General features: G+C 34.5%; 1 protein-coding gene across 1 annotated transcript in view; it reads right to left on the bottom strand.

Moving 5' to 3' along the window:
- Positions 1 to 22436, bottom strand: part of SLIT3 (slit guidance ligand 3) — a 494586-nt gene that overhangs the window by 20241 nt on the left and 451909 nt on the right. Inside the window, exons 30-31 of the mRNA XM_026696342.2 lie at positions 20085 to 20222; positions 4993 to 5233 (exon numbers count right to left, since the gene is read on the bottom strand). Of these exons, the coding sequence (XP_026552127.2) occupies positions 4993 to 5233; positions 20085 to 20222 (379 nt within the window). The remainder of the gene's footprint in view (positions 1 to 4992; positions 5234 to 20084; positions 20223 to 22436) is intronic.

The following is a 22436-nucleotide window of genomic DNA, read 5'->3' as shown; positions in this document are numbered from 1 at the left end:
GACTGAAAGAGACTGAAGGATATAAATGTGAACAAGTGTTGCACATGTTTTGAAAATGATTCATAAGACATAATTTGGGTTCATAAGAACACAAAACTTCTATGATATATATTTTTTTAATCAGACTATCTTTTTCTATTTGAACCTAAGCATAGATGCTTCTACTTTATGGAATAAACACCCCCCCCCTCCATCCAAACTTTGTGTGGCAAAGCAAAATCTATACTCACAAAGTGGGTAAAGCCAGAATTTATTTTTTATGGGGACTCTCAAGTGTTAAATCTCTGCAAAACAGAAGGCCACCATTTTGGTCGCTAATAAACCCCAAATTCCCTCCTAAAAAAGAAAAGGGCTTTTCTTTTTTTTAAAAAAAAAAAACAAGTTTTATTGATTTTACAAACAAAAAACAAAACAAAACATCATTAAACATTAAAAACATAAAACCTCTTTCCATTGTAAATCTTTACAAGGCAGGTAACACATTGCTTTATATCACATACTTATAATTTATCCCATTTCCATATAAACACGTAAATTCCCTTTACCAAATTCCACATTGTTTCTCTTTAATCATTATTCAATCATATTTCCTTTCTAATTTATCTGCTATTCAATCATCACATTTATATTTTCCTCTGGCTTGTTTATAATAGTTCTCATCTAGTCTTCCTCCGAGATTTTATTATTTAATTCTTAATTAAACACACACACATAAGACATAAACATAAAAACATAAAACTTTCTTTTAGAATGTAACTTGGCCCCAGATTACCTCTTTTTGTATGGACTTCAATTGAATTCATGCTCTTCTTATATACCATTACCTATCTTGTTTACCATTCTATATCTATTATATAACTCCTCTCCACTTTTGCCTCATCTTAATTCTGTTTTATATATTTAATCTTGCTTTAAAGAAAAATATTTTTATATCTTTTGTCCATTTCTCCATTTACATCTGTCTCATTTCCAATATAAAAAGAATAGTTTCCCTGGAATCACTAATCAGAGTATGATGCCTTTCTATCATTCCCCTAAATTAAAATTTAAAATAACACCTAAATCCCAATCAGATTCTGCTTAGTACATTCTACTATTTCAGAAACCAATACTACAATAATAATTCCATAACAGTCAACACATTAATCCATTAAACTCTATATTTAAACTAATATTTTAAACATTCCCTTTAGTATTTTATTAAAACTTAAAATCATTCATTATTAAACATTTTAAAGTTATACCTTAATATTTTAGTCTTTTATTAGATCTTAAAAAGTTCTGATTATCTACTTAAAATACAAATACCACTATTACAATACTCATGTGTACTTTGCAGAATCCCCCTTTTTTTAAGAAAATAAAACCCATACATTACTCATTATCCCTAAAAAAAAATTTCTTTTCTCCATCTTGTTTTATACCTTTGTAACTTTTCCCCCACTTTTCCCTTTCCTTCTTAGCCCGCCTAAACTTTTTACCCCCTCCTCTCCAAACCTCTGCCTTCTTGGTTTCCCCTTTCTGTTGCATTCCTCTTTCCTTTTGCTTTCTAGCATTCTGTTGTTTTTGCATCTTCTTTTTCTCTTTCATAAATATTTTTTTATTTCTTAAGTCCTTCCTTTTCGCTCCTCTCTTTCTCCTTTCTTTCTTAGTCACACCATTTAGTTCATTAAAAATGGCTTCTTCTTCCTCGGCTTCTTCCAGCTGTTGTTTAATCTGCTGACACATGACAAGCGCCATATCTTTGCCTTCTTTCCTTATTTTTAAATATTGTTTTTTTAGTTCATCAAGAGATAGAGCCATTTTAAACTGTTTCTTCTTCTTTTTCTGTATCCTCTTATTATTATTAAGCCAATCAGTTATTTCCAAACTTAAAACAGTTCCCAAAAGTCCCAAAATCCCGCAATCATCAAACAGTCCAGGCAGAGTACAAACTTCTTCTTTTTACAATTTCTCTTCTAGGGGTGAAGTCAAATTAGGGAAAGAAAAAAAGTCCAGTCTGTGCTTTAAATCTTTTTTAGAATTAATTTCTATTCTCTTTATCTTCAAGGCATCTCCTCCAGCAAAGTCTTAGAGTAAAAAATTTTTTTCCAAGCCTCTCCCTTCCCACTTATAACAAAGGAGTTTAGGTTTTACCTTCTATTAAAAGGCAGGTTTCCCTTGTCCATTTGTTAATTCCATAAGGGAGGGAGAGTAACTTTCCCTTTTCATCACTTTTCTTCACCGCTGAAAACATCAATCGGGAACATTGTAGCATCCAGAAAAAAGCCAATACTTTCCCAGGTGTTGAATATGTCCTTAAGGTCCCAGTTCGACCAAGAAAAAACTTTCGTTTTAAAACTCCTTCTTCTTCCTCCTGCACATTCTTTATCCAGTTGCCGGCTTCTTTATGGCAGCCATTAAGACCGCCGCTCCACCGTCTTGAGAGAAGGGGGTTATTGCCGGCTGGGGAGGGGGTTTATGATACCCCTCAACCCCTGTCCGGATCCCCCCTTTCTTCAGCTGCCCCAACAGGGCAGCCTTAGCCTCCAAATCCGTCAGGATCGGAGGCACCAAGGCGGCTAGCACAGCAGGGATCGCGGAGAAGGCGAATCCCTGCTGTCACCGAAGCCGACAAACCGGAAATTTTTCCGGTATGCAAACTGCATGCGATCTAACAGCAAATCCATGATGGTTTTCAAATGTGATAGCACAAGTCTTTCAAAGATTTGCATAACTACAGATGTTAGAGCAACTGGTCTGTTCCCTGATGGAGGGTTTCTTTGGCACTGGGATCATAGTAGAGTGTTTGAAGCAAGAAGGAACATAGTACATATCTAGTGATTTATTGCAGATTTGGATGAAGATGGGGGCTAACTGGTCAGCACAGACTTTTAAGCAAGAGGAGTTATCTTGTCTGCCCCTGGTGCTTTTCCTGGCTTTTGTCTGTAGATCTTGCACTTCTTTTTTTGTGATCATCAGAGGTTGTGAACCCAATGGGTTGGGGTCAGTTATAGGAGGCTTGGTTGTTGTTGGTGTATTTGAGAGAGGGGTTGTGGAGATAGGTGGTTTCCTTTCAAACCTGCAGCAAAACACATTCAGGTCATCTGCTAGTTGTTGATTTCCTTCTGCCTGGGATGGAGGTTTGCTGTAACCAGTGATGTTTTTAAGAGTTTTCCACATGTTTGCTGGTTCATTTGTTGAGAACTGACTCCTTAACTTTTCAGAGTAGCTTTGTTTTGCTGCTCTGATCTTTCTTGTTAATATGTTTCTAGCCTGATTGTATGGCATTCTGTAACCTTTTCTGTAGGCTTCCTCTTTGAAACGACGTAGCTGCTTAAGTTTAGCTGTGAACCGAGGTTTATTGTTACTATATTTTTGCAGGTTCCTTGTTGGTACACATAAGTCTTTGCAGAAGCTGACATTTGATGTTACAGTATCTGTGAGCTCATCTAGGTCTGCAGAGGCATCTTCAAAAACATTCCAATCAGTCCAATCAAGGCAAGCCTGGAGCTTCAGCTTTGCCTCATCAGACCAAGTCCTCACTGATTTAATTTTGGTTTCATGGTCTTTGTCTATAGACAGGTACAAGGTGAATCATGCAGTAATCAGAGTGTCCCACAGCTGCTCGTGGTAAAGACCTATAAGCATCTTTTACTGTTGTGTAACAGTGTTCTAAAATATTTTTGACTCTGGTGGGACAATTTACATGATGGAAATATTTTGTGAGCTCTTTCCTTAAATTTGCTTGATTGAAATCTCCTAAAATGATGGGAAGGGAATCTGGGTGTTTGGCTTCAGCCTCCACAATTTGATGAGCTAGAGTTCATAATGCCTTGTTTACACAAGCTTGTGGAGGAACACACACACAGCTATTAGGAGAAATGAGGGGAACTAATGTGGAGAATAAAATGGCTTGCAGTTGATATGTAAAGATTCTAAGTTTTCATCACAGAAAATTCACACATCTATTTCTACCAACAATAAATACTAGTTCCAATTATATCTGTCCTCTACTTTATTTTAGAAAATAAAGCAATATTTTACTTTACAAAATAAGTAATAAATATATTATATAAATGTTGTAAAAATCATATTTAAAAGAAAAGTTTTTTAAAGCTTGTAAACTGAAATTTATTTATCAGCTTTCCTTTCATTAGGAAAGACTTCTGAATCCTGTTTCAAGAGATGCTTACTTAAAACTAATTTTTTTATATGAGTGGCAATTAACTACCAGATGGAGAAGCAATGTTTTAACTGGAAAATAAGCTTTGAGAACACCATCTGTGTGAAATTCATGTAGTAAACAAGTCTGGCTTTGATATTATCATCCAAAATGCATTTTTATCAGAATTATTTTCTGAAATAAATGTAAAATGTGAGCTATATAAACTGTGTTCTGAGCTCATAACTCATGTGACATATTTTACTCTTTTATACATGCAGAACTAAAGAAAAGGTCTTTTAAAAAAAGCAAAACAAGATCATCTGTCTCCTTTCTGTGTTTTGGAGAAAAGTCTGTGATGAGGCAAAAAATAGATCTCTTACACTAAGAGTTGTATAGGCTGCATATATAAATGGAGCAGATTGATTTAATAAGCTGCTAAAAATATCAGTTATTACAGGTGATTTCTCAACTGCTTTTCCAGCAAAGTGAAGTATGTAACTGTCCTTTGATCAAGGACTGCGTGTGTAGCTTTGAGTGACATATCAGAACCTGTACTTCTAAAAGTTGAACAATAAATAACTTAATTTTATGCAATTGATATGGTTATTTCCAACATATTTAATAATGTTATCTTTTGGTTACATTACAGAATACAATTCTGGACTGCTTAGGATTTGGAGGGACTGAATGAAACCCTAAGACTTTAGGTTGTGTACATCTTTAGAATTTATTTATTTATTCAGGTTGCACACCAGGAATAAATGTAATGCTTTCATTGACCTTTGCATAAGTTCTTTGCAATAACTGGGTTGAGAAAGGTTTATAATATTATCTACATAACTTACTTGAAGTGAGATGTTTGCTTGAGGACGGATTTTGGCTGGTGGAAGCTCAACGTAGGAATCCTTCCCAACAAAATTGACGGTAATGAGTTTCTCACACTTCTGGCCAGCAAAACCTGCCAGGCAACGACAGACTGGTTCCTGCTGCACAACAATACATTGCGCTCCATTTTGGCATTCATAATAATCACAAGGACTGGTTTGGAGGAGAACCATGGGTGGTGGATTTTCACAGAAGAGTCCACTTGAAAAATAGAAAATGGTCAGTGTTAATTTGAAGCACAAAAGCATTAAACAGGAGTTTAGTGATATGTGATTTACATAAATATCTTTTGCTGCTGTAGGATACTTCAAGTTGACAAATATTGGCCCAAACATTATCATTTCCAATTAACATTTCAATATTTTAGGCGATTCTAAGAACAACTGCATATGGAATAGCTATAACACAATAGACACCACCTGATTTTGAAGAAAACATTTTGTACTAATGAAGAAATGTTCTAGGGAAAAACTATGTGTTTATTACTGTAATTTATTCAATTTCTATAGCCATCCATAAACAAGTGATTCTATTGGTGAACAATCACATTGTGGGGATAACATATTTATTTTATATGAAAGCATAAAAATAATAAAAATTGTGTAAGGAAACTTTACATATTAATAATTTATTATATATTAACACTCCTCCAATTTTCCTGTTTCTTCCAGTGGAAAACTTTCCATTCACTTATGTCTTGACCAAACCAGGAAGGACAAAAATTGTTCTTCTATTAATAATGGTTACATTAAGCACTGTATCTTGATTATTTGACTGTGAAACATTCAGTTAAGGCAGAGTAATCTCCCCTTCCCTTCCAGATATATTGCAACTCTTTAAACCAGCCAAACTGCCATTATTCCCACTCTATCTGGAGGACCTCAGATAAAGAAAGTTTGAATGAATGTGAACTGTATAAGGAAAAAAAAACCTAATCTTTGAAAACTAAACTGTGTATTTCAAAAATTTCTTTAAAAATAAAAGTTCTGAAATAAAGTAAAATAAAACCCTACGTGGAATGTTTTAATTTTTCAACGAAAACATACAGTTCTTTCTTATCAGTGTTTCTTAAACATGGACTATACAGTTACTACACTTGTCTACTTTAGAAATACAACTCATTTTTAATTTGTTCTTTTTTGACTTTCCTATACCCATATTTTCTTTTATTCTGATCAAAAACTGATCAGTCAATGTGAAACATGAATCTGACTCTTTTTTTTCTCAACATCTGGACTTTTTCAAGTCAGTATTAACCAAACATCTTGTGCTGACAATGTTGATATTCAATAAAAAATAGCTAGAGCAAGAAATCTGAATTAGACTAGAAATGTTGCATTGGATGAGAAGGTCTTAAACAGTCAGTGTTGCCATCATTCCAAAGGGATTCTCTATATTAAATTTTCAAGATTTTAACTTTCAAGAAAGATATAGTATATGTAGGCCACCACTATGTTCGTATGTATACCAGGCTGCAGACCGAGGGTTGGGGACTCCTGCTCTAGAGGACACTTTATAATAATATTTACACTTTTTCATTATTTTCTGCCTTAATGCTATCACTTCTCTGAATTGCTTTTCCAAGTAGTTTTCTAGTCACTGGTAGGCCAGTGGTGGACACTACAATAAAAATACACTTTTGCTGGATGAAATATGTGCAAAGAACAGCTGTATTCATGTATGAACAGGTGACGATTGTTCTTACTATAATCTTACTGTAATATTGTAATATTCGGTGGTGATATACTTATCCAATTTTCAAATCCTCCAAATGGAACACATTAATCAGGCAATGGTAAAGTTGAAAAGAGAAAGCCTAAGCTTTTTAAACTAAGTTTTTAAACAAAAGCATTCCAAAACTACCCAATCAATTTGCACAGCATAATGAGCATATCATTACAGGTAGGTCCTCAATTTACAGCTAGTCACTTAGCAATCATAAAGTTATGACAGACTCTTCAGTACATATTACTTATTTGAGGCATGTGGCAAACAGCCTGCATTTACAGTTGTTTGCAATGCCCCACAGTCATGTGATCATGATTTATATATATTTTTATGGGAAACAGGTCTATTGCAGATAGTAGGTTTGCTTGATGGCTCTGCATTCACTTAATGACCATAGATTTTTTGCTGATGCAAAAAAAAAAAAAGTCATAAAATTGGATTAGTCATGTGATAATCCACTTTAATGACTGGTACAACTTACAGCCATCATTCCAGGTTCAATTATGGTTGTAAATCAATATAACCTATAACTTTTTTTGATCATTTGGAATCATTACAATTTTATTAACACAATCAAAATCATGTCATTTCATTTGAACGATGCAAAGCATATGTGTTTCCTGGTGAGGAATTTTATTGTGAAAAGAAAATAGGAGTGTAAACCAACTACTGGTACCCAGAACTGGGAGACAGCAGTGCAGTTATGAGGCAATAGTGTCATGGATAATTATGGCCAGATCTGAGTAGCACAGATTTTATCAGCCTATTATATTTAATAGTGTCTCTATATTGTATTATGAAACTGCACCGTTGCTAATGCTGACGTGAAGAACATATTCAGAACTACCAAGTCTCAAAGCTGCTCTAAAACCAGATCCATTGCAAGTGTAAATCAAACGAACAAAAGATCCATACATTCTGTATCAAAATTCAGTCCTATTAATAGCATAAATAAAGGTAAAAAGTGAAGAAATCCCGACAGATAAAAACATAGTTAAAAAAATATTAGAATGTTCAGAGATGGATAGATAACATTGACAATTAAGGAAAAGGAGGAAACTGAATATTTTTGACATGGGACCTGTTTTATCAATAGTTGGCTAATAAAAACAGAAGTTGAAAACATGGAAATATAAGAAAAGAACTAATGTTATAAGGGATATTTGTTAAAATGGATAAGCAAATATTATTACTATAGAATTAATATCAATGTAATGATTACTGCTGTAAATATTTTGATCATTATTTTCTAAAATAATATGTACCCAGGCAACACACTGTTCAACTGAAATTGAAACTTTTATAGGTTATAAAATAAAAAACCTTTACAAAAAGACAGTCCAGACAAAGGTAGTTAGAGATAACTAGTTAGAGTCACTGGAATAAATCCTAAGAACCCCAGTACCAATTCTAGCATGTTCAGTGCTTACACAGATTGATACATTATTTTCTTCAGATTCTATGTAAAAGCAAAATTCAAAACTATTTTCCAACACTTCTTACTTTACCTTTTGTAACTCAGCTATCTTCTTTCATATAAAACACAGTATGACCCTTTTTGGGATGCATTAATATCATCTATCTCAAGTTAGTCTACATAGATGTGCTCCAAAAGCCGCCTGAGAGAGTTACTTCACGGAGTTCCAACATAAAGTATAACTAATCTCAATGAGACTTATTCTTGTCCAGGTTTTGGACAGTCTGCTTTTGAAAGCTTTGTTGCTGCCAGTTTTTTAATTCAGTCACATTCTTGGAATGGATATTCTGAAAAGCCAGGGCAATGTGACATTGATGCCACAGCTTAATATCAATAATGAAAATGATTTTTTTAGCAGTGACCTAACAGGTATTGTAACCTTCTTCAACTTGGTGACTTCTGGGAATCTTTAACTTCTCCGATCAAGGGAAATCATCAAGTTGGGAAAAGTGAAAATGCTAAAAAATTCTTCTTCCCAGTTTGTATTGTTTGTTATATGTGCTGGAATTTGTGGTGGTCAACATAGACCAATCACCTAGTTTCTTGTTAGTTAATACAGTTCTTTGCATAAGGAGTATGCAGGGAGCAAACAAGAAGCAAAGGTCAGATTTAAGCTAACTATTCTGTTTATTTTGTTTTTAATATGCAATTGAAAATCCTTTATTTGAAATCTTATTACATCTTGTATCTTTATCTCTATCTTAAATATAACAATAAACTTGCTATCTGGTTTGTCCAACCAGGAAATTTCATTATGTATCAATCAATAGGCCTGCAATTGATTTACTATTATATTACACCTCTAAGAGCTTTTCTTTTCTTTTTTTTCAAGCCAAAAAGGTGAGTAAATTAAAAGTGAGTAAATACTTGTTTCCCAGATGATTGTAACAGCCCAATCCTGAGGATGTAAATGAACTTTGTGATTTCAATGTTAACTACTCTCTTAGAATATATATATATATATATATATATATATATATATATATATATATATATATATATATATATATAGAATTATATGAATTGTGATTTGAATATTTAGAGTAACCAAAGAAACTGCTACAGAAAAAAATGGCCCTAGCTATGGATTGCTATAGTTTTAGTAACCCCACATTTCCCTTCACCAAGCTGGTTTGTGCTGTCTTATCATAATGGGGGAGGAGGTATTCCTGGGTGAGATGAAGAACATTGAGAGTGTATGCCAGGAATATATATTCCAAGTAGGATTAATCAGGCAAAAAGGTCATCCCAGCTGCCCGGTAAAAGAAGTAGACATCTATATTAGTTAGTGATATAGACAGGGGTGGGATTCAATTTTTTTAACAACCGGTTCTGTGGGCGTGGCTAAGTTGGTGGGCATGGCTTGGTGGTCATGTTATTGGCTGGGCGTGGCTAACTCAATATCACTCACATCGAGGCACACATCTCCTCGCCTGGCCTCTCATGACTGTGAGGATGCTGCAACAGTCGTAAGTGTGAAAAATGGTCATAAGTCACTTTTTTCAGTGCCATTGTAACTTTGAATGGTTACTCCACACAAGCAAAGTACCAGCAAAGGAGGGGAAAAAACTCCAGAGACGTTCCAGAGACAGGAAGTCTAGTCCTGCCAAGAATGTAGAGGCAGTTTCTGTAAGCAACATCAGAATGTTTCCTTCCTGCCTTCCTTACAGGATTAGGCCAGTAATTTCTTCTCCGAACTGTTTAGAATGTTAACAACTGGTTCTAGCGAATAGGTGTGAACTGATAGAATCCCACCTCTAGATATAGATCTTTTAATTACTGTATATAAGAAGATGCCAGAGGTGGATGATCATCTAGTGACAATGACAAAGTCATAAATTCATACTAAGTGGCAGAAGCAATGGTAAACCACCCTTGTAAGACAATCACATGGACATAAACTATAAAATGACTAATGACATAGTCCTGGATAAAGTGGTCCCTCAAGTCAGATGGCACTCAACATGCTACCAAGGAAGAGCTGAAGATCTTTCAGAGTACTAATGGTATTTATAACAAGGCTTGATTAAAGCTTTTATCAATTGTTGATATTGTTGTTGATGTTATCATACATGAAAAGAAAAACTGGAGCCACAAAAAAAGAATTGAAATGGGAGCACTGACTCATAAAAAACCCGAACATAGGAAAAACTAAAACAGTGAAAGATGAAATGAAATGACTACAAATTTACATCTTTAGGCATCAGTGAATTAAGATGGACTGGAATGGCACACTTTCAGAAGATCATACTGTTTACTATCCAGGAGATGAGAAACAAAAAAATGAATAGCATTATTAGGAATTGTAAGTTAGAAGGGTATACCAAGAATAGTGCAATCAATGATGAAATAATATCAATTAGACTTTTGCAGACAACTCTTTAATATGATTATCATCTAGGTTTATGCTCCAGCCATTGATGTGGAAGAAAAGAGTAGGAAATTAAGTGGGAGAATAACTTATAAATTTCTACCACTCCAATGGTTTCTTTCAAAGCTAACACTGGTCTTTAAGCAACCAAATTGATACCTCTATGTATAAACTTTATTAGATAGAGTACATAGAAAACAAATTTGCTATATTATTACTTAAAGAAGATAAAGTCTCTCAGTTATGCATCAAGATACAGTATAGCCAGATGCCAACAGTGAAAGAGATCACAAACTGCAAATGAGCAAATTCCAAGTTTAACTAAAGCAGAAGAATAAAACCAACTAGTGTCTATTATATAATACTGATCACATATTCACTGGTTTTATGGATATCATCATGAATCACTTTGAAGTCCTATAACTCACTAATAAAGAACTAGAGTTACCATGAAATGTATTTAAAGAAGTTATGAAGGGTTTGTGTGAAACGTGATTGTTAAGAATCATCAAAATAAGAAAGTAAAATGGCTGTGAGAATAAATTACAGAAATTGCCAAGAGAAGAGAAGCCAAGCCCACTAAATACAAAAATTTCAGGAAGGAACTTAATAAAGAATTTTAAAGAGCTGTTACAAGAGACACGAAGCAGTACAACAACTGTAAAGATACTGATGGGAATGGACAAATCAAGGAAAGATTTTTAAAAGATCTCTGAACTAAAAAGGCTCCATTCTCAAATTGGTATGCCAAATGGATAGATTCAAAAACAACTTATTCAAATTAAATCAAATAAAGATGGAAGGAGCATACTGAAATACTATGATGAAGAAGTGTCAACATCCAAATTAGTTTAGAAAATATTCTAAGAAGATATTCCCAATTTACAATAATTTATAGTACTTACAGAAATTGAACTCAGATCAGCACTCCAGTTATTACTAAATTGGAAAACTTCAAGAACTGATGGAATACCCACAGAAATATGGCAAGCAACAGAGGAAGAGTCAGTAAGGGTTAACCAAGCTGTGTAAGAAAAATGGGGCAACAGCACAGTGGTCAACAGATTGGAATAGATCAAAGTATACTTCAATATCAAAAAAGAAAAAGAAAAAAGAGAATTTCAGAGAGTTCAAATTATTATATTATATCCATAATTTCACAAATTAACAAAAATAACGCTTAGGAACCTCCAGCCTAATGCCTTATATGAAATAGAATTGCCAAATGTTAAAGTGGATTTTAGAAAAAGCTGAGGAACACAATATATTGTCATTAATGCACATTAGATAATTGAGAAAGCCAAATAATACAAAAATGAACTCAGTATGTGCTTTATGGATTACATAAAGGCCTTTGATTAAGTTTATTTTGTCAAGCTATGGAATGTGATTTGAAGTATGAGTATCTTAGAAGATCTCATTGTTCATGTGAGAAGCATATCTACAGGTCAGGAAGTCATAGTATAGACAGAACATGGAAAAACAGACTGGTTCCAGTTTGCAAAGGAGTAAGACAATGGTATATACTCTCCCTTTATTTATTCATCCAACATGCTGAATATATATTAAAGAAAACAAGGTTAGAAAAACATGAGAATGGTTTTAAAATTGGAGGAAGAAACATCAATAACCTGCGGTATGCTAACAACTCTTTTTTGATAACTGAAAATGCCAAGGATCTGCAAGCCATAGTAAAAAAAGTCAAGGAACAAAATGAAAAAATGGGATTAAAATTAAATATAAAGAAGAGCTAACTAATGACAATAGGTACAACAATCAACCATAGCATTGACAATGAAGATACTGAAGTGATAGCTACTGTCTGCCTTTTAAGGTCAACCATTAATGAGCAGTCAAGAAATATGCTACAGACCAGCACTTGTTAAAGCAGCGATGAAAGCCATGGAAAAGATATTCAGGTATGGAATTTATGTATACCCATAAAAATCATTATAGTGCAAACCAAGGTATTACTGGTGATGCTCCAGGAAAGTGAAAGTTGGACTTTAAAGGATAGGAAGAATCCTGATCCTTTTAAAATCTGCTGTTGGAGAAGATGCCTGAGAATTTCATAGTTAGTCAAGAAAACAAGTATCATCAAAGAAATCAATGCAGAATTTTCACTTGGGTCACAATGACCAGGCTCAAATTACCCTGTTTGGACATATTATACAAAGCCTAACTCACTGGAAAAAGAGCCAAATTCTGGGAAAGGTGGAAAGAGAAAAGGATAAACTGCAGTAAGATGGATGGGCTCATTTACAGTAGTGATAGTGATGAGTGCACTTTTGGAAGAGCTGAAAGGCCATGCTAAGGACAATTCATCATGGAGCAAATATATATATCTATGTGACCACTAATAGTCAACATGTCATTAATCAATCAATCATGATGATGATGATGATATTAATCTTACCCAATGTGAGGATGATTTTACAGATCTAGATTTCATGTATAAATATTATAAAAAATTGTTAGGGGCACTTTTTGTACTTTCAACAAAAAAAATTCAATTTGACATCTGTTGCCAGCTTGACTGGAAAGCTTATGGCTACAGATTTGTGTTATATACTGTGGAATGTTCTATGTTTATTTAAATAATTGCTGCTCAGATTCCTTATTCTGCTTGCTCAATATCACAATGGGGAAAGTTTTGAAATAGCTACACAAGAAAAAATAAAATATTATGAGAGTTTAGCATGTATAGTGTGTAGTTGTTTTTTTGCCAATGACATCTATCATGAAAAATAGTGGATTGCTAAAGAAAAAGGCATGGTTTCTAGGGCTTCTTGAATTTCAGAAAGAGTTCATTAAACAGATGCATATGCGGAGAGAGATAGAATGTTTGGAAAGGAGAGAACAAAAATAATAAGTATTTGAAAAAATGTCTAGATTAATAAAATAAAGATTCCTAGATTGTCTGTACAGTAGCTATCTAGATATAACAAATAACTGTACTATTGATCTGGGAAGCATGAACTGAAATCTACTAAAGTGTGATTTAAGTGAAAATACTTGACAATTCTATAAATTTAGCTCCCAGTTCCTTGATCTTCATTTTTCTTTAAGACTGGGAAATTTCCACACTGAGGATTGGAAGATTAGATATAAGATAACAAATGCATTAGTTTGCTTTGAGCGCAGGCAAAGGGAAACTTGGATTACTCCCCCCTCTGACTCCCTGAAGCATAAGAGGGAGGAAAATGTGATCAGACTTGTGTGAATCTGTTACTGTAGACCTAATTACTAAAATATAGTACTAGTCTTCTTGAAATCTGCTTCCTGATCTGTAGGGCTGTGACAGATATATATTGGGAAATATACAAAATAGACACAGGAAGGAAGCAATTTCAAAGCTTACTGAATACAAAATAATAAGTACTGTACGCAGGCTGAGGAGATATAAATATTCAAATTATTAAGGCTTGGGTTTTTTTTTACCATATTTGTGCTATATTTCAGTTCTGTAGATTAAATCTAAACTATTCTATTCTGTTGCTTTTGTTCCTGATGTATTTTGGGAGGATCATATTTCATTTCTGCATTTCTAACTCAAGGATGGCTGCAGACTATCCTAAAAACAAATGTTTACCAAGCCACAGTTCCTGTTTCTGATATATATTATGTTCCTGCTACAAGGAAACTTTGTTCTTTAAACATCTGCTGCTGGCAGATTATTTTTTATGAATGGCATATTTTCCAGGAACAAACAATTTGCCAACAACAAGCAGAAATTTTTAGGAACATTGGCAAGTTTCACAATGTATCTATTTTTTTTCTTTGCAATCAGAATACAGTGAAGAAAAGATAGAAGGAAAAAACAGAATATCCATGACTGATAAAGAAATATATTTGTAGCTCAGGGTTGAAATGAGGGGTTCTTGGTTGTTTTCTTGCAAGAATTTTCACTACCCAAACTAAGTCACATCATCAGTGCTAGTGACTAGCACTGATGATGTTAGCTAGCTTGGTAATGAAATGTCTGTAAGAAAACAACCAAGCTCCGATTGGGACCCTTCAGAACAGATATGAAAGATGAAGACTCTATTTCTTTTCTTCTATTTTATAATTATCATAACATTTAAATCAAGACTTATAACTGTAAGAAATGTTTGTTCTTCAAAATAATCTCTGCTAAATACACTAATGTAATAGTATATGTAATAGTGTAATATGTCACAAAGAATAATTAATAAAAAAGAGAGAAAATTCTGAGAAAACATGGATTCAGTGATCAAGCTTAAGGTCCAAAATGCTTCTATATCTTTTCAAATATTGTAATTTTTGTTTTTTTGTTTGCTTCCAGATGCTATTGCTATCTTGCTCTGTGGATCTGTTCCAAGTACAGAAAATACTTTCTTGAAGAAAAGCAATAACTAGGCAATGCACTTCCTGAGGCAATGATTAATGAATCCATTTGGGGGCATAGCTTATCTTTGACATTTAGGGAGATTTTCCACATAGTGGGCCGATTGGCAGCTGTCAGAGTTAAACTTCAGTTAAGTAATACCACAGAGATTGTATATATCAAAAGCAAATTATCATTATGACAACCAGACTGTCATCCAGGCTAATGAGGCAAAACCTCTCATATTGCTTATAAATTCAGTTTAAACGTTGGCAATCTTTTCAATCTCTTAAAAGTAGTCAGTATAGAAGACACAATGAGTGTTTGGAAATAAGCATATTTGAATGGTGAGTTTGCTAGGGTATCCACATCAATCAATTAACAGGATATAGCAATAGCACTTAGATTTATATACTGCTTCACAGTGCTTTACAACCCTCTTTGAGCGATTTACAGAATCAGCATATTGACCCCAACAATTTGGGTCCTCATTTTACCAACCTTGGAAGGATGGAAGGCTAAGTCAACCTTGAGCCTGGTGGGATTTGAACTGCAGTCAGCCAGCAGTCAGCAGAAGTAGCCTGCAGTACTGCACTCTAACCACTGCGCCACTGAGGCTCCTATCTGAAATACACACTTCTGTCCTGTATCACAAGAGGCTGAGTTTGCACAGGACTGATTAGAAATCCTATGATAACTATGTCCTTCCTCATCCCCTTTAACTTAAAAACATCAAATAAAGTATGGCACAAAAATCTTTAACTATGGGGGCTTCCAGGGAATGTATAGTGAAATGAACATGGCTCTGTGTAGTGGAGCTGATAGCCTCAGCAAAGACCAAGGAATCAAAGTCTGTTTTTTTAATCTCTCCAGATAAAGAGAGGATGATATATCACCATATATACTCCTCTTCATTTTCATTTTCTAATTACTTTCAGATATTGTCTAAAGCAATTAGAGACATTTGGAATGATAGGTTTGAAAAGTCTTCATTGGGTAAATTTATCTTCAACTCTGAACAAAAGAAAAATTACAAGCTGAAGATCTTAAAGAATTAGAAATAAACAGCAAAAGTTATAGATGAATTAAGGATTGAAATAAATTTGAAAATTTTATTATTAGAATTAAGTATTTGGTTCTCATGGGACACACACTTATTTTGGTTATCCTGGCAACTGCCAAGTCATAAAAAGATAATTGATAATTTTAGAAACTGGACACTAGAGGAGACTAAAGATTCTAAGCAGAAGAAAAAAAAAAAAAACAGTATATAAGCCTGATGTCAGTTAATACTGGGATTACAAAATGACATAAACATTGAAAATATCAGGAATATTAATGGAGAATCTTTGAAGAATGGAGCAAGAAATTAGCAACCAGAATATCAACATTCTCAGTAATGATGTCTGCTTCTATGGACAGATTAATGAAGAAAGGACTATGTGGAACAATTTTTATTTATAAGATAAAGTATAAAATATGGAAATAGAAATGAAAGGCAAGAGAGTGATTTAGAAAAGAATGCTCTGCTGGGTATACAAACTAAACCAGCTAAAGTTTTAAAAATTAAAGGGAAATACAAATGATAAATCAAGATGACCTGAAAAATATTATTGGATCTACAAAGGGTGCTTGTTAAAGCCTTGGGAAAAAAAATCTGTGTAATGGAATAAAGAATTAAAGATAGATCAAATCCTACATGATATTTGAATTAAAGATTAAGACTGTTAGCAGTAAAAGGAAAAAAAAGATATAAAGTCGAACAAGGTAAAAATAAAACTTTGTTTTTTGCAATGTTCAAAAATGCTGACCCTTTATGGACCTTTTGTTGACATCCAGATTGAAAAGTGGATATTTTATAGATTTATTTGTAGATAAGGGATGGGTTATGGGATGAAGAGATATCTATCTAACCTTATACGGGTAAAGTGTTATTAAATATGTTTTCATTTGTTGTGATAAATGTTGGAAGTCCCTTCTTTATATATTGATTTTTCTTATTATTTCTTTTCTTTATTATATGCTTTTTTCCTCCATCGTTTCTTCATTTCTACTCTCTTCTTTTTCTCTAAGTTTAGTATGTATTAGTTTTTACTATTACAATTAAAATTATTAATAAAATTATATATACATATTTTTAAAAAGATTTAACTACAACATACTGTACATAGCGCCAGGGCAAGTATGAGGTTGGTAAGTTTTGAAGTATGAAGAAGAAATGAAATGATCATGGCTTAATAAATTCCTCTGTATATTACATGTGAATGGGACTAATGATGGGATCAGTATACATACATCTGGCATTTGAAAAACAAAACTAGAGGAAAACTGAGTAGAAAGTAACCATCTGTTTGCAGTTGTTTCCTGAAGGGTAATCATATGAATCTGCTACAACAACAATATGAACAAAAAGCCTTATGGAATTTTAAAAAGTAAGCCACACAGGACTTTTTTGCTTGTGCCTATTTATAGCAATGTTTGTACACATTTAAAACATATTTTCAGCATAATAAATCAATACTCAATGATTAGTATTACACCTAAAACATGTGATGCCTGTCCTTAATTGCAAATTAAATACTTATTTACATAGCGAAATGGCTAATCTTCAAAAGCAAGGTTTAACCTTACATTTGTTTCTTCGTGGCATGAGAGGTTATAGCAGTGGTGAGGTTCAAATTTTTTTACTACTGGTTCTGTGGGTGAACTATTCAAAATTTCCACTATTAGTTCTCCAGAATTGGTCAAAACTTGCTGAATATCACCTCTGGATTAAAGGGGGTGTGAGAGATTCCTGAGAAATGAAGCGCTCCAATTTGCAACCTCGCACCCTCAAACATCCTAGAACATGCAATCATGCATGCATGTATATACACACACAAACACATGCACATTAAAATCTTTCAACCCTCTCTCTCTCTCTCTCTCTCTCTCTCTCACACACACACACACACACACAGGAAAAACTTTTGATCCTGTTTCTTCTCTGTTAGTAATGGCTTCCTACAGCCTTTTAACAGGTCAGAAAGATCAGAATGGCATCCAATCTTTTAGAAGTTGCCTATTTCTGATAGAGTATTATGGATGTAGAGAGCATCTTCATAAAATGAGAATGCAAGTCTATCTCCCAGGACAAAGGAGACAAAAGAAGAAAAGAAGTTGAGGCAGAGATACAGAATGGAAGAATACACAACTTCAATAATATCTAACTATTTTTCACCATCTAATTTTATTTTTTTGGTGTTATATTGTGTTATACAGGTGAAACTTGAAAAATTAGAATATCGTGCAAAAGTTCATTTATTGCAGTAATGCAATTAAAAGGTGAAACTAATATATGATATGACTATTACATGCAAAGCAAGATAGTTCAAGCCGTGATGTGTCATAATTGTGATGATTATGGCTTACAGCTCATAAAAACCCCAAATCCACCATCTCAGAAAATTAGAATATTACATGCAATCAATAAAACAAGGATTGTACATAGAACAATATCAGACCTCTGAAAAGTATAAGCATGCATATATACTCGGTACTTGGTTTGGGTCCCTTTTGTAGCAATTACTGCCTTAATGCGGAATGGCATGGAAGCTATCAGCTTGTGGCACTGCGGAGGTGTTATGGAAGACCAGGATGCTTCAATAGTGGCCTTCAGCTCTTCTGCATTTTTCGGTCTCATGTCTCTCATCTTTCTTTTGGCAATGCCCATAGATTCTCTATGGGGTTCAGGTCAGGCGAGTTTTCTGGCCAATCAAGCACAGTAATCCCACAGTCATTGAACCAGGTTTTGGTGCTTTTGGCAGTGTGGGCAGGTGCCAAGTCCTGCTGGAAAATGAAATCAGCATCCCCAGATGACATGGCTCCCCAAATCAACACAGACTGTCGAAACTTCACACTGGACTTCAAATATCTTGCAGTGTGTGCCTCTCCATTCTTCCTCCAGACTCTGGGTCCTTGGTTTCCAAATGAGATGCAAAAATTGCTCTCATCAGAAAAGAGGATTTTGGACCACTGAGTAACAGACCAGTTCTGTTTTTCTTTAACCCAGGCAAGATGCTTCTGACGTTGTTTGTTGTTCAGGAGTGGCTTTTAAAGAGGAATACAACATTTGAAGCCCATGTCCAGGATCCGCTGTGTGTGGTGGCTCTTGATGCACTGACTCCAGCCTCAGTCCACTCCTTGTGAAAGTCCCCAACACTTTTGAATGGCCTTTTCCTGACAATCCTCTCCAGGCTGTGGTCATCCCTGCTGCTTGTGCACCCTTTTCTTCTACACTTTCCCCTTCCAGATAACCTTCTATTAATGTGCTTTGATACAGCACTCTGGGAACATCCATCTTCTTTTGCAATTACCTTTTGAGGCTTTCCCTCCTTATGGAGGGTGTCAATGAAGGTTTTCTGCACAACTGTCAGGTCAGCAGTCTTTCCCATGATTGTGATTCCTACTGAACCGGACTGAGAGACCATTTAAAGGCTCAGGAACCCTTTGCAGGTGTTATGGCTTAATTAGCTGATTAGAGTGGGACACTTTAAGCCTAGAATATTCAACTTTTTCACAACATTCTAATTTTCTGAGATTGTGGATTTGGGCTTTTCGTGAGCTCTAAGCCATAATCATTTCAATTATGACACATCACAGCTTGAACTATCTTGCTTTGAGTCTATCTCATATATTTGGTTCACCTTTTAAGTTCCATTACTGAAATAAATGAACTTTTGCACGATATTCTAATTTTTTGAGTTTCATCTGTAGGAACCCAGGCTTAGCATACTTATCTTAAACTGTAACTCTTATCTGACAACTGAATAATTCCATAATGAATCAAAAAAGCATTAAAAACCATATACCATAGTATGCCTTTCAAAATGCACAATACAGTCTTGTGTTTTAAAACTTCCAATTAGATCGGCTAAGAATTAGGACATTTTTAATTTGTATAATAACTTATTTTGTCCCTGACTTATCAAGAGCCTAAAAGTATAAAATAAAGAATATTTCTGACAAAAATAACCACCTCAGTAAATGGTGAACACTGTCAAAAGGACTGCTGAATGATGAAGTCACCCTGAAGTAACATACTGTGGTTTCATAAATACCTCAGAGTAGATCAAGACATTATTCTTACCTAAATCCTTGAGGGCAAATGCAGGTGTATCCATTTACAGCATCTACACACATGGCACCATGGCGGCATTTGTGTCCCCTGCAGTCATCATCATCTGTTTCACAGTGCTTCCCACTGTAGCCAGGTAAGCATTCACACCTGCAACAAGACCATTAAGGACTCCATTAATACAAAGTTGCATACTAGATTGTATCTCCAAAACCTGTTCACAGTGTTTCATGTATATGAAACAGATAGCCAACCCAGAATAAAATGGCACTCTAAGTCTTACACATCAGAGTTAAAGTGCATTAACTGGTATTTCTTTCGTTTTTCCCAATGAGATGAAAAATGCTGTCTAATTTATTTCCATGTGCGCATAAGTTTGAAAGCTGGTTGATAAAGCACAGTGTCTCTCAGCAGTGTCTGTCAGCCTTGGCAACAGTAAAAGTCACATTTCAAGCCTCCCCGGAAAATAATGAACATATTCAAAACAGTGCAAAAGAAGTAGAGTTCCTAGATTAATATTTAACATATCTGGAAAAGGCACTTCCATATACTCTTGGGCTACAGTTATAACCCACTTTCTTAGAGTTAGAGTAAAAGATTGGAATAGAAAATGAGACAGCATTTTTTTCAAATTTAAGAAGTACAGATAAGTAGTAGAGTTTATCAAATAAGATCATCTTATTGTGCAGCAGAGATGCAATGATTATGTTTCATCAACCTGAGTACATTACTTACATAGAAAACAACTTATAGGACCAGTTCAAGCATTGCCAAAATCTAAATGGCTGAAAGTGTGTGTGCATGTATATGAATGCAGCTGTACTAATAGACATTTTATTTAATGTATAATTCTAACAAATATACAAGAGATATATCAAAACCTAGAGCTGACATTAGAATAAAACACTGCAATAATCAATGCAAGACATTTTCTAATATAATGATATAAATGTGTCCTAATGCTAGCAGAAGTTTAGTACAGTGAATAATGGAAATTTTTTTTATAGCTTTATAAAAGTCTTGCAAAAAAATGACGTTTTTAAATCTGCATAGATCAGACACCAGGCATTTATTTAAAGGCAAGTCAATGTCAGAAATCAGGAACTATATGCAAAAAAATCCTCTAAAAGGTGAAGAGGCTATTTTATGGAAGGAAAAACTAATTGACCTTGATAGTACAATTTAGCTGATCTCAATGGAACATTAATTATAATTTAGTGATTCAAATAATAAAGAATTTAAATGGATAATATTCCTGAAGACTCAGCTGAGATAGGGTTTGGCAAAAAGTAGCTATTTATGATGCCGGGAGAGATCTAAGTTGCCTAAATTGCATTACAGGTAATCCTCAACTTATGGCCACAATTGATTCCAAAATTTCGGTTGTTAAGTGAGATATTTGTTTAGTGGTTTTTCCCCCGTTTTACGACCTTTCTTGCCACAGTTAAATGAATTACTGCAGTGAAAAGTAAGTAACATGGTTAAGCGAATCTGGCTTCCCCATTGACTTTGCTTGTCAGAAAGTCACAAAAAATGATCACAACAATGGTCATAAGTATGAATTCAGTTGCCAAGTATTTGAATTTTTATCAAATGATCATGGGGATGCTTCAAAGGTTGTAATTGTGAAAAATGGTCATATGTCACATTTTTTCCAGTGCCGTTGTAACTTTGAATTGTCACTAAATGAACTGTTGTAAGTTGACGACTACCTGTACTGTAAACCCAAACAAGGGGATGGAGAATTGGAAAGATCTACCAACAAACTAAAAATCCAGGCAGGACATCACTAAGTTCAAAGATAATTACTTAAACTTTCTGAAGTTTGATATGAACAAATTTCCCTTCTACTGGGGATTTCTTTAAATAAATCACTAAAGGTAGATTTTCAATTCTTAGTCCAAATAAAATTGATTGTTTTACCATAATACTAAACCTATTTTTATTTCCTTTTTCATTACTTTGTAACTTAAACCCAGTTAGTTTTGATGGATAGGCATTCAGGCAGTGGTGGGATTCAATTTTTTTTACTACCGGTTCTGTGGGCATGGCCTGGTGGGTGTGGCGTGGCCTGGTGAGCGTGGCTTGGTGGGTGTGGCTGGGGAAGGTTACTGCAAAATTCCCATTCCCTCCCCACCCCACTAACCTGCTTTCCAGCTCCGTTCTCCTGTGCAGGGCAACAAAACAAGACCCAGCCAATCAGCTGGGACTTGGGAAGCAGAGAAGAGATCGGGGCGGAGCCAGTCAGAGGTGGTATTTGCTGGTTCTCCGAACTACTCAAATTTTCCGCTACTGGTTCTCCAGAACTGGTCAGAACCTGCTAAAAATCACCTCTGCATTCAGGCCTTTGTCAGTTTTGCAGCT

The sequence above is a fragment of the Pseudonaja textilis genome, chromosome 2, assembly GCF_049901715.1.
Source record: "Pseudonaja textilis isolate UNSWEBS1 chromosome 2, rPseTex1.2, whole genome shotgun sequence".
Taxonomy (NCBI): Eukaryota; Metazoa; Chordata; class Lepidosauria; order Squamata; family Elapidae; genus Pseudonaja; species Pseudonaja textilis.
Note: the sequence above shows the minus strand (reverse complement) of the source record. Positions and strands in the feature narration are given on the sequence as shown.